The 13,738-nt window shown below is 28.7% G+C and overlaps 1 protein-coding gene across 3 annotated transcripts; it reads right to left on the reverse strand.

Annotated features, from left to right (window-relative positions):
• Positions 1-236: 236 nt before the first annotated feature.
• LOC132737008 (uncharacterized) lies at positions 237-4,233 on the reverse strand. 3 transcript variants are annotated; one of them, XM_060724236.1, is made up of 5 exons: positions 4,024-4,233; positions 3,393-3,499; positions 2,603-2,686; positions 947-1,086; positions 237-376 (listed from the first exon to the last, which is right to left on the reverse strand). In XM_060724236.1, the coding sequence occupies exons 2-5, from the start codon at positions 3,442-3,444 to the stop codon at positions 245-247; spliced, it is 408 nt and encodes a 135-aa protein (XP_060580219.1). In that variant the 5' UTR covers positions 3,445-3,499; positions 4,024-4,233; the 3' UTR covers positions 237-244. The 3 variants fall into 3 exon arrangements, with proteins under 3 accessions (XP_060580219.1, XP_060580220.1, XP_060580218.1); XM_060724237.1 differs by lacking the exon at positions 4,024-4,233 and having other exon boundaries at positions 947-1,041; positions 3,393-3,693; XM_060724235.1 differs by lacking the exon at positions 4,024-4,233 and having other exon boundaries at positions 3,393-3,676.
• Between the last annotated feature and the right edge of the window lie 9,505 nt (positions 4,234-13,738).

Here is a 13,738-nt window from a genome sequence, read left to right on the forward strand (position 1 = left end):
AGAACGTATTTCACTTTTTAAAGTAATCCAGATATTTTAATATGTAGCTCCTTTTCATTAAAGACTTAAAAAAATTACGTGACGCATATGCTGCAAATGTGTCAAGGAACATAACATGCGTATGAGCACTATTTTCGACAGCTACATAATTTTCAATTTTGTCTAATTAATGATAAAGATTCACAAAAATGCTACTTCCTATATAAAAATATAGTAAAACGGTGAACGCCATTTTGTAAACGTGCTACACATATTCCAATAGTGTATAACGGATACGCTTCGAGGTGACAGTAAAATATACAGAATGTGTAATATAATGATAATCTGCACCTACCTGTGACTTGGTGCATTCGAAGACACAAGAAATCCAACTTTTCTGTAAAAACAACATTGGTTATCTTTGGCAAGGTTTACACTTATCTGTTAACGCTCTCCTATTTTCAGATATTACTTTTTTTACTTAAAATTGTCAAGCCAGTTTTATTTACCAAAAACAAAATCTGCTACCGATGTGCTGTTGAAGATTTTATAATAAATTATGATGAAAAACTGAATTGATGTTTGTAGACAGAGAGGAATTATGTTAATAAAAATAAAAATATACAAATGTTTTGTATGAAATTTTCGTTATCATGGATTCCCGATTTCATCTTTGTGTTTTTGTTTGGGGTCCGCCTGGGCTCCTTGCCACTGGTTCTTGTTACTGGGTCGTATGGGGGTTGCGTTCATTGAACGCCGCTTTTCCTTGGTGATCTTGTTTATCATATTTTACAATTTTAACATTCGTGAATTCACGTTCAACATACGAAATTCACGATGTCAGCTTCATGAATACACGAATATAAATGTCCCCGCGGGTCTTTCGTAGTTTTATTAACTACAACACTTAGGTGATATATTGTCGTTTAATATATCATTGAATTATGTAATGTCATTGTCTACTTACACAATACTCAGATAACCCGACAGCTAATAAAACAACAGTTTCTCCAGAGACATCAGGGCTTGCTGTTAGGTTAAGAAGTTGCTGGTCTTCACAGTCTGTTGAATAATTAATCTCGTCGTTGATATTGAACAAAATGTCACCTGACATATAAATTGATAAAGTCTACGTTTTATTTCATTAAATTATTAGCAATGATGTCTTTTAATTTTTTAATGATAAGCGTTATTGATAGTCGTGTCCGATAAGTAAGAAACTGATAAGATACATTTATAGAATAAATGAATATAGAATATTAAGTAATAAAACAATTTGAAAAAAAATGCAGTTTACCATGCACATTTTTCTTCCAAAAAAAAACAAAAAACATCTTACCGTGCTTGATATCTGAAATGGACTTGTAACACTTAAAGAAGCATTCGTCGTTTTAGGGAAAATTTTAAAATAAGTACTGACCGAAAAGCGAACAGTACAAACATAGATCAGACGTACCGGCTGAACTTGGTATGGACTGGTTGTTTAGGATGATTAATCTGCCGTCAGTATGCTAAGAGTTTGGCATCCAAAGTTTGAAACATTTGTTACCACTACATTTCAGTCCAGCCTGCATATCCAGACAGACTGACTAGATTCTATATGGCTGACGAACTTTCCATTTTCATCAAGATATAAATAAGCAGTTTAATGGTTCGAACAGATGAAAACCGGAAAAGACAATCTAAGAAATTCAGTACGTTAGGGGGTTATATTTCATTCTATAAATGACTCAATTTATAAAAAGCGAGTGAATTATAAACTTAATTTGGCACCAACATCTACAAAGTATATATGAACAAAGTTTTTGAAAATAAGTTGGAACAGCTGCGTGTATAGATTTTCTCCTAAAATACAAACAAATCAACCTACATTATAAGAGCTTCATTGCATTAAATGAATTGTTTAAAGGCATAGTTCATTCTTTAATTTCTGTCTAATGCTACGTATAATTATTATTTTTTGTTCAATTCAAATATATGTTCCTTTATACACATATTGTTTACCAAACTACTCCATAATCAATTTTACGGTTTTATTGCATATTTATTGATATCTTAAAGTCAGCTTTCATCTTTGATTTAGTGTTTGACAAGCTAAATAAACATATAAATTATTGACTCCCCATGCCAAGTATGTGTCTAAAAAGTTTTTGCTTTGAGAAATAAAGTACTCAAAAAATACCTTAAAATGAAGTAATAGACAAATAATTTTAAGAGCTTTTCAGGCAGGTGTCAACAAATATTGCGGAATGCGGTATCATTTAACACTGTAAAACAAACATATTATAAAATCAATTATGAATAGAAAATTTTAATATTCAATCCGATTTTAGATATATCCGACAACACATCAACATCGATCATTGTGCATCCGTTTCTTAATAAGTCTCCTATGTCACAAATATAAATGATAAAAAATAATAAAAATAATTAATATGACAACTGCTAACAATAGGCTGGTCCAGAGATTGCGAATCAGCATACGCTTAACACTTTCAACTCTGAAATTGACGTTTTGCTTAAAAGTTGTATGATAGTAAACTGGTATAAAGCAGTGACATAATTATGGTTCTGGATGTATCTATCTAAAAACTTTTGTTTAATGTTTCAATGAAATACCTACCTGCAGAAAACGTGTCATTGATTTTCGAGTCAAGATCAGAAAAGTTGAAGAAATCGTCACAAGTCAATGTTACAACTGCAAAGACTGCAACAATAACATAGAATATATATAGAAATAACAAAAATGTAATGATTAATAGAGAGATATGATCAAAGGTACAGCATTTATTTACAAGTATGATAAAATATATCCATATGAATAATATTGGCTTGCATATTATTTTTCATAAAAAAACAACAATTTTTTGGATAATCGAGGCGTTCCATGGAGGAGATCAACTAAATAAACGCTAGTGACGTCACACGGTAGCCTACGAAATATTTGTCTTCTTTACAAACGAACAGTTATATTTGAAAAATTATCTGCTTTGCCAGAGAAAAAATTTTTCCTATGAAATTAATTTTGTGATACAATGGGCCCAAGATTTATGAAAAGTTCTTTAAGGGTGTGAAGATACAAAATCTTACTTTTGGATTCCATTTTTAATTTAACTTAAAACAATGTTTGAAATTAAATTAACCAAAAAATTTTTCCCTAACTGTAATGTTAAAAATGTAAACTAAATACAGAACATGAATATAAAAGGGCTAAAAATGTTTCAAAAGTTAGACTTTAACTATCTTGGGCTTTTTTTTACTATTTTTTTTTTCATAATTCAAAAAGGGAAAAGTACTAAAAATTTGGGGCAACCTGTTTTAACACACCTTTAGAGACACTATTTATTTGAAAAGAGTAAATTCAAAATATAGTATACATTGTTATCATGTATTGATTAGAAAAACAGACTTACCTCTGTTCTTAAAAATGACATCAAGGAACAAAACTAAGAGAAATAAATCCATTTCCGTACACAATGACCTCAAGTGATACAATCTATTCCGTGTCACCTGTGTAATACTTTAAAAGAATACAAGATTTACAAAACAAAATATCAACATTTATTTTAAACATATTCTTTGAAGCTTAAATATACTCAATAATTTTGTTTTAATTTATAATCGTAATGGAAATAATTATGTTTATGCGCACTACTTCCAATATCAAAACCGAACTCTTTAATGACCAGTTTAACATAAACTTAACACAAATTGTCCTTTATTACTTAGCCTACATATATAGCTAATCTCTATGTTTGACGTAAATCGAGGCATTTTGTTAATGAAATGGAATATAAAAATAAACCAAACTGATTGCTACTTACATATCAATTATGATTTATTATTTTCTTTCTTATCAATATTACGTTTCCTTTTAAAAGCTCTTATAACATATAGTCACGTGGTAATTCATTTTATTAACATTATAATTCTATGTTCCCTTATCTATTTTATTTCAATAACTTTTAAACGAACAATCCTTATGTACCAAAAGAAGAAAAACAAGAAAAAGAAAAAGAAAGAAACACGGTTTAATACACATACCTCTATCTTAATTACTAAATTAATAAAACATTGCACTGCATGCGCCTTTTTCTATGTAACACTAAAATAAAACATTAACACACATTTTTTTTCGATGTAACCATAACACATTTTACATATTCATAAACATTTGCTTAATCAATATATTTTAGAGGAATGGCTCAAACAAACTAAGGGTAGTTAAGATAACTAATTAAGGACCACCTATCTTAAACTTTAACAAGGAAGAAATGTAATCGAATATTGAAATATAAAATAGATATTATTCCCTTATTTCATTCCTCGACGCTCGATTTTATATAATAATGGTCTTAATTTGTATACTGTGCCAATTTACTTTTCTTTTGTACAACAAAATAATAATTATAAAAAACACAATATTTTTATATATAACTGAAACGTTTTAAACTTGATCAAAACTTGTATTTAATATTTCATTTGACTATGTGAATTTCAGTTAAAACATAGTCTGGCGAATTCATATAACTTCTTTAAAACTTTGAATGATTTGATAGAACACCCTATGGAAGGCAATATGGACAAACTCTCAAAGTAAGCCTGAAAACCATCATATTAATACAACAGTATTTTTGTAACTTAAAACCAACTGGAATAATAGAACTAACGAAAGAAAGAAAATACGGATAAATCAGTTCAAATATATTGTATATATCTACATTTGATTTATTATGACGTTAATCTTCATGTAAATAAAAATAACAAATAGAAGAGGTAGTAAGTTATAATGTTTGAATGTGACTGAAGTATATTTACAAACTGAAATTATTCAGTTCTCCTAACCAACTATCACTTAAATGAGATTTACAATTTAAAATCAGTATATTGATTTATAAATGTGTAAATATCTTTAAACGTTAATTCCACAAAATTTAAAACAAATATGTATCATTTTTTTCTATTTGATTAACATAACATTTACATAACGTAGAATAATCTTAATATGTTCATATTTAGATCTCTTTAATCTTTGAATATTATTTTACCTGACTTATCTCCATTCTCTCATATTTAAAAAATTGCATTTATTGCTGTCTCGTATTATTAACTGACAAACCTAATCACCATTCTCTAAACATTTAAGCTAATCTCCGCAATCTCATCATTGTAAAAAAACTATTCTTTTTTCTCATAATTGTCAAGAAAACAACTAATCTCCGTTCTCTAATTATAGTAAAAAAGCCCTTACCTCTGCTCACTCATAATTGTAAAAGAACTAATCTCTTTTTTCATCATTGAAATAATCCTCCATTCTTTTGAATATATAAAGAAAAACTTATCGTTGGTTTCTCATAATTGTATAAACATAATTTCCGTTTCCTAATTATGAAAATCCGTTCTCTACGTTCTCTAATAATTAAAAAACTACCAGGCTCTATACTGTTAAGTGTATCCTTTTGGGTATTTCGAACATGAATTACCTTAACCTTTTTTTGGATTGTTCTAAATTCAAAATAAGGCAAACCCATTATAAATAATTAGTGTACTAACTGAGTTGAGGGTTACGAAAAAGAAGCAAATAAAAAGTATTTACATCAGTAAAAATATCATTTGCATGGCGCCTTAATTATAAGTAACCGGTTTCGCGTGTGTTTTTATCATTTGAGAGACATAATGTTGTCTAATGTATCTTAAAAATATACGCGATTTCATTTTTTAACACTTATTCAAATATTGATGAATAAAATTAAGAAAAAAAAACACAACAACATAAAACAGAGTTTATCAGAGACTGTCAAACACCATTCTTCATACACTTTATACCTACAGGGTATACCTACAGGATCAAGGAGTATATTTTATTAATTTAAGATGAGAAATAAAACATCTGTAACCCTCTCTGTACTGTTATGTCTTATAATACAAACTATCGCAATGAATCGGACAACGTATTACATTTATGTTGTTATGGAAGCATTTACAAATCAAATTAATTTTAATAAGTCTTTTGACATAGTGAAGAGAATCCTAATTTACAGTAAATTAAAAAGAATTGGGGTTAATTTGTAATTGGAAATTTACGAAGGAAGAATCATAAACAATGGTATGTTTGCATCCATATAACGATTTTATGACGAACCGACAACCAATTATCATGATTATAACATCTTTAAGATACCTTTTGGTAGATAACACGAAAAGAAAAAGACGTTGAAATACATGTAGTTTGAAATTTGTACAAAATGTTCCTTATTGATATATTTTGGAAAACAATTTCCGTAAAAGACATTTTACAAAGCATAACACAATCTAAAGAATCGTATGCTTTTGTAAAACAGTTTCAGAAAATAATTTCACCTAAGATGAAATTCAATCAGATATATCAATATAATTAGAAGACGAATAGAAATTTCCCACGCGAGGGGGAAAAAGTATTTATGTTACTTTTAAAAAAACCACAATTTAGGTGTTATGATCTTTCTGGGGGAGACAAAAAAACCCTAAAAGAAAAAATTTCTGATGTCATAAGTACCAAAACAAATAAGAGAATCTCTCGTGTAAATCATGTAAATAGGGCGAAAGAATAAATATGTTTGAGGACTTCTGTAGAAATAAACGTACGAAATGAGCGCTATTCTTGCAAAAAAATTATACGACTAAATCGGTAATCCCTCTTTCGTTATATGTATTTTGTAAAAAGAAACATTTTGCCATGTTTTTCACGTGGTATTGCAAAGTCATTTGACAGTACAGTTTTTATATTAAATTATAACTATTGGGCCGTGATTGCATAAAAATGATATTACATAACGCATATTGAGAAGCGGCACAAGTCACGAGACTCTATCCGTTTATGCATGTTTTACTTCGCTGATGTATCTCTTTGCGTATTTTTTTATGCGAGAATTGTTCTTTAATCCTTCACAATGAAGAATGAACTACTTATAGCGTCTGGTGACATGATTTATATTTTAAATTCTGAAGAGTGTGCTATATTGTAGATATCCTTTTAAATCTATCAAAATGTTGTACCTTTTAGACATCCTGTTAATAAAACTGATGAATGTATTTTGTGTTACCCATTATATTTAATTTGTAAAAAAGTTTGACGCTTGACATCTTACAGCTAATTCCTTTAAGTGTAATTTTATACGACAAGATTATAGTCTGTAAATGTTAACAATGTTTATCGGCAAACATAACTTGTCCCCGTCGCATTGAATAAAGACGAGTTGCATTAAAAATATATCCATCATCTGTCAAAAAGGAAAATTGACTGGTTCATCATAATCAAAACATGTCTTGATTGGGTGCATGCGTAAGTTGATTTCTGCTTCAATATAGCTGAAAAAGCCTTACATTTTGTGATGAATAAATAAAAGATAAATCTAATAAGCACATATCAAAATATTCATACATCAGGTTAAATGAATTCCACAAATGACATTTATCTAGGGAGTTTTTATTTTGTACTAAAATAATAAATCAAAATGCCGGGTGTGTAAAATATACCGAAAGGTATGGATATGGAAAGACGTATAGTTGTAAAGTATTAATATAGAGGAAACTGAGCACATGAACGCCAGTGACATGGCATATACGATTTAAAAATTAACTAAATATGTGAAAAACGAACGTAACATTTGATAACAAAAGATGAATTTGTTTTGCCTACGAATACGTTTCAACAGAAACGTGTGACAATGACGTAGTAGTCAAAAGTATATATATTTAAAAACTTCAATTTGGATTTAAAGGTGTTTTTTATAAGACTTGGTTTCATTTCACTTATTCGTTAGTCCATAAACTGAAAAATTGGTATATTGATTTTAGTTTCTAAAGCTTTTTCTAAATTAAATTATACATTAACCAGTACCAATGATAAATCGGAGAGATAATCTTAATTCTGCATCTTCTTTCGATAATTTTGGCTTAAGTTTACGAAAATACTTTGTAAGGACCTTCACATAATGCCTTTCATGCTTTTAACAAGAAATCAACGTAGTAAGAGTTAGTCCGAAGGTGTGTAAATATTACATACATTTCATACAATATTTCAATACCTAACACGAGAATATCTGAATTTCAAAAATTTCTTCACTACTGTGACTGGGCATTCCCGGCCATATTTACACGTAGTTAAACATGTGAACCCTTTTACCAACTCCTTTATCGGTGTTAAATTACTTAAAAATTTTATGCATTTGCATACTTAATGTTTATTTCTTTTCAAAAGACGGGTTTGTTTCTACAGTCATTGGTCATTAATAATATGAGTGAAATTGTATAAATTCTTAAACAACTTCATATTCTGCAACACTGTCATAAGAACTGTCGCTAAGTCAGTAGTGTCGACAAAAACCAAACTTACCTCTGCTTTTGGAGGTGACAACAATAAACAAATCCATCTAATTTAATGTTAAAATTGCTGAAAAAATATGTTAACTGTAACATTCTGTCAAAATCATATTTAAACAAACACTTCATACCCCAACCCCACAACAAAAAGAAAAAAGACGCAATTAAAAACCAAGACACTATTTTAGAAAATATAAATACTTATACAACTAAGCAGTCTAGTTTCATAAATCCAGAAGGAATATAATATAAGAAAAAACCACGCTCTGTTTAGATGTCTCCGACAATGGTTTGATATAATTGACTAAGGTGCTAATAGGATAATCTCTATTTGTAAAGGACAAATTTTGTATTAATGTTGAAGACAATTTAAAAAAGGACAATCATTTAAACATGACAACCAAACAAATGATAATCATTAATTTTGACGTAGTATTGAACTGAAATAAGACCTTTATATGCATTAAAGCTGTTAATACTGAATTAAAAGCATGTTTAATGTAATAAATGTACATTTAGTAAACCCTTTCAACATTGTTATCTTTGAAAATATATTTCAGAAAATTGTTTGGATTAGAATTCACACTGACTCTGCAAAAGTCAGCGTGCTATGACAGATAAATCAATTGAGATTATTGTTTAGCTTGTAAACGAAAATCCCACTGTAACAGTCACCTTCAGATTATGATCTTCACATAAAATATAATGTCATGATCTTTAACAAAACCTATTCTCTTTACTTTCTAAATATCTTTTGGGATTTTTATGAACAGTATCATTTTTAAATGAGATAAAAATATATTTAATAATACTTTAATTATAATGAGAAGTTTTAAATTTTTAAAAGCAAACAGTTTAAAGCAAATAAAAATTAAAAAATATGTATAGATATATAAAATAAGAAATAAAAAAGATAGTATATTACACAGTTGAATAGATCCCGCATGCAGGCTTAAACACATAACAAACCTAAATTGGATACCTTAAACCAACTATTTCAATCAATTAAATATAATTTTAAATCTGTTTTTTTTTTCGCCGGGATTTAGGCAATAAGTGTAAATCCATTATTTCATAACTTGACAAATGTGATCATTTATTTAACTGACAAATGTTCATGTATTATGAAAGCAGTAGATTAATGTTAAAAAACTGCAAACAATGTTGACTGAAATTTTGACATTTATTCTAAATATTCTAATGATTATATCAGAGCTGGAAAATGGACAACATGTTTACATACTAGAAATCGAAGACCAGAACAAGAGCTGATCCTAAGCATAACAAGCATTCAGAAGCCATGTTTGGACATGTTGAAAAATTGCTACGAGATATCAAACCTTGCATTTATTTACCAAGATGCATATATCATGTTCTTTCAAAAAGAAAAAGCGACTGATTACTTGAAAAAGATGAGAAGAAAAAAAGAAATTAAATTTTGAATTAGTAAAAAAAAAGGTATTGAAATCACTGTGAATCAAGTTTTAAGTTTAAAGGAAAATACATAATGAAAGAAAAAAATAAAGAGAGAAAGTGAAAAGAAAGGTGCAAGAAAAGTTATAAAACTGAAACACACACAGAACAGAACACTTAATAGTATTGGGACTGTGGCAAACTGACTAATAGGTAGTCAAAAAACTTTAATTCTGTAAAAATGAGAATAAAAGATGAAGCCATTCATGTTTCCGCTCCATTTCCGTCAGAAGTGTCGCACAAAACAGACAACCGTGACAAATATCTGTATTACCTGTCCACAAAAAGTGAATTGAAAAAGCAAGCAACTAGTTATACTAGAATAACAAGCAAATGTTTAAGCACTGACTTCTGATATTAAAACTTTGCTACCAACTGTGAGAAACAAAGTAGAACATTTTGGAAGAAACATTTCCATGAACTTCGTGGTAGATGTTGGTTACTTGCAGTGATTTAAAGGACATGTTATTACAAACCTTTTAAAGGAACATATTCTAAAAGAGAAGCATCAAATTGCTTACCAACATATTTTGGAATATTGGTCACTGATTATATTAAACATAGAACAGAGACAGAGACATGAATTACATTAATCTAAAAGGAAAAGAAACCAACATGACAATTTACAAAACAAAGTGATTGGATGGTATTCTCAATATAAGAAACAGTGTATTTATTCTTTATCAAACTAAAGCCTTGGTTTTAATATCAAGGCACTACATCACATATCAGGTTGGAAATAAATTTAATAATGATTTAAGATTGTTTTATTTTACTGTACAGCAGCATTCAATTTTTTTTGTATAGATAGATAGTAAACTAAATATTTTGCTGAACGATAAAACAAGCCAATCAAAGGCAACATATTCGTTGCGTGGCATGACCCTTAAAATGCATTTCATTTCTGACAATAAATCTGTCTACCAATAGGCAAGTCATCATGGCCGTTGTGTTATTGCGAAAGTAAAAAACCCAAAACATTCAACAACAGATGCAGTTGTCGAAGGAAAATATTATACATAATGTACTCCTCTAGCATTTAAAACAACAGTCTTTTGATGATATTGTATAATACATAGATCTGTTGATAAAATTCAACAAAGTAAGTCTTTATGCAGTCTGATAAAAATCAGCTCTAAATTACGCTACTTTTTTAGATCTGGCCTTGACCCAATACGAAATCATTTCTAGTTACCTTTCACACATAGCCAATCATCGGCGGGCTTTCGTAATTTTGAAAGTGATGTGGTTTCTAATTTTAACGCTGGGAAAACCAATACTGAGTAGTTAGTTTAACGATTTTGAGAGCAAACATGGCTTTGTAAACTGGCAAAACAAGCTTGCCCATTAAATAGTGTCTCTATCATTTCATAGTAATTTGTTAAAATTTACTTCAAGCATTTTTTGTTCTTACAAAAATCAACAATTTTAACTTCCACGGATATCGGTATTTGATACTTCTTCTAATGCGTACGTAAAAACCGGTTTGATTGCATGGCTAAAAATAGCTTTCTCGGGAAATCAATATTATAAATAAAGTGAAACATACACGGTACATAAACAAGTAGTAGAGCTGAGACCTTTAGTCAGATAAGGGCTGTTTGTTTTTTTATAATGACCAAGATTTAAACTTCTAGATTTCTATCCAACTTTAATGTGAAAATCATGCCTTAAATGTTTTTTTTTAAGTTAAGAAATCAATTAGTGTCATAAATAAATTTGTTAATATATGAAGATAATACAATGTGTATCTTCAAGATCATTTCTATATATCAATTATAATTAGACATCCAAAATATTGTAGGTTGACAAAATTATTTTCACGATTTTACCGCTTTTACAAAATCAAAATGCATTTCCTATCAATTAAGTGACACCTGTATAACTCTTTTTTAAATTGTTGCCTCTAAACGTTCTCCCTGTTTGGCGTCATTTTCATTTGCTGTGTAAAAACATCAAAATATCATTTTGCATATAGTCTTTAATATCGAAAACCCTAAGAATTATTAAAAAAAACCCTTAAAATGTAATTAAATTATAAAACTCAAATGTCTTTATCTCACAACATAATTTTAAAATCACATAGAATAAAAACATTACATAGTAAGTTTTTGTTAGTTTTGCCTGTTAGATCGAAATATAATTCACTGAGTGGGCACCAGATCCAAAATGTTCACGAGTGGCTTAGCCACGAGTGAAAATAAAATAGTTGGGGTTCACGAGTGAAATATATTTTAATCAAACATGCAAAACAAATAAATTGTTTCCATTTATTTCTTATTTTTTGCGATTTTAAGTCAGTTTTACTTGTTTTGTCGCGTAACGTCATGCGTTCATCTTCATGACGTCATCACATTATGACGTCACCGTACCAATGTTGAAATTTAGTTTGGTAAAAATTCTCAAATTTAGATACATTTGTAACAAAATGTATGCAGTTATTTACTTGCTTCTCTACATAAGCAAAATTTACATACGACGGAATTTATTCCCGTTGATAATTCAATTTAATTATGAAATTACATTATTTTCACCCTCATTCGAATATAGTCCGGCTACAGTGTAAATTATCGAATATAATTTCACTATGATAATTATCAAATATAATTTCACTTTCCACTGGCAAACATGTAATAAAATTGAATAAGCAAAAAAGGCGGGTGGATTTTGAAACGTAATAACTGTACTTTGAAAAATTTATAAAAGAAAACATCTTTACACCAAGTGTAAAGAAAAGAAACAATCTACCGATGCACGAAAAATGCAAAAAAACACTGGATACAATTCTTTACTCCTAACATGTCCTTCATACTTAGAATCTTATGGATTGTTCAAAATTAATGATATGTCTAAAAAGATCGTGCATTTGGTCTTTAGACGTACTAAAGTTGTTATATTTTATCACTACCAAAACAGGGGAGAATACCACTTGTAGAAACATGTGCCATCGGAACACGTAGTTATTTCTCCTAGTTTACATAATATTTACTGACTCAAATTACTCATTTAATATAAAAGATATAAAATTATAAGAAAAGTATAAGAATATCAGTTCTCTAATTCATAAACAAATGCAGTATTTTCAAAAATGTTAAATTAAATATGAGAAAAGGACTGTCATTTTTATCAAAATCATATATGAAAATCAGATATGTTTATAGAAAAATGTATACAAGATTTTTCTTACATACAAAAAAAAGAGTATCTAAAGATTAGTTTTGCCCCAGTTTTGCTTAGTTTTTGTCATTTTCTTAAAATAGTTACATATTTGCATAGAATATTACCGAGGATCAAGTGTATAAGGTAGAAACATGATAACGAATTGTCAAAATACCATATATCGCGAGGAAGCAGCCACAAAGTAAATGTTTTATTTCTTTTCCTAATAGAATAATTTGTTACTGTAGTGTTAACAGGATAAATATGATATGTTTTATTAACAATCAAATTTGTTTCGACATTTGAATAACGTATGCCATTTTATATATATTACATTATCATATTAATTTGAGCAAACAATTCAATCAGTAAATTTCATCACAGATTGATTGACTTGACTTAAAAAAACATCTTCTGAGTATCACAGTAATTCAAACGTATATTCAAAGAAGGTGAAATTCGTTTTCAATTTCTCATCTGTTACAACATATGTAATACAGTTCATTTGTGGGTAAATATTTAAGGTTGTTTTCTCAAAGTATTAAATGAAATTTAAAGTGTAAGAAAATAAAAACTTATGTTTGGCAGTATTAATTATTCATAGTCAAATACTAAAAAGTAATAAGATTCCTTACATATTCAAAACAAAGCCTTTATTCATTTTCCCATGTATTTCTTGCTTAAAAGTCATCATTTACATTCAATAATAAATGCATTAATTTTTACATAACTAGGATTTTAAAACATATATGGGAATCAATAATGC

The sequence above is a fragment of the Ruditapes philippinarum genome, unplaced genomic scaffold (genome assembly GCF_026571515.1).
Source record: "Ruditapes philippinarum isolate M1 unplaced genomic scaffold, ASM2657151v2 ctg8166_1_1_1_1, whole genome shotgun sequence".
Classification (NCBI taxonomy): domain Eukaryota; kingdom Metazoa; phylum Mollusca; class Bivalvia; order Venerida; family Veneridae; genus Ruditapes; species Ruditapes philippinarum.

Excerpts from the sequence above, each read along its gene's own strand:
- LOC132737008 (XM_060724236.1), bottom strand. The coding sequence starts at position 3,444 with ATGGATTTATTTCTCTTAGTTTTGTTCCTTGATGTCATTTTTAAGAAC. Across the intron at positions 2,687-3,392 it reads TGTCATTTTTAAGAACAGAG|TCTTTGCAGTTGTAACATTG; the intron begins GTAAGTCTGTTT and ends TTATTGTTGCAG. Across the intron at positions 377-946 it reads TCGGGTTATCTGAGTATTGT|AAAAGTTGGATTTCTTGTGT; the intron begins GTAAGTAGACAA and ends TTGTTTTTACAG.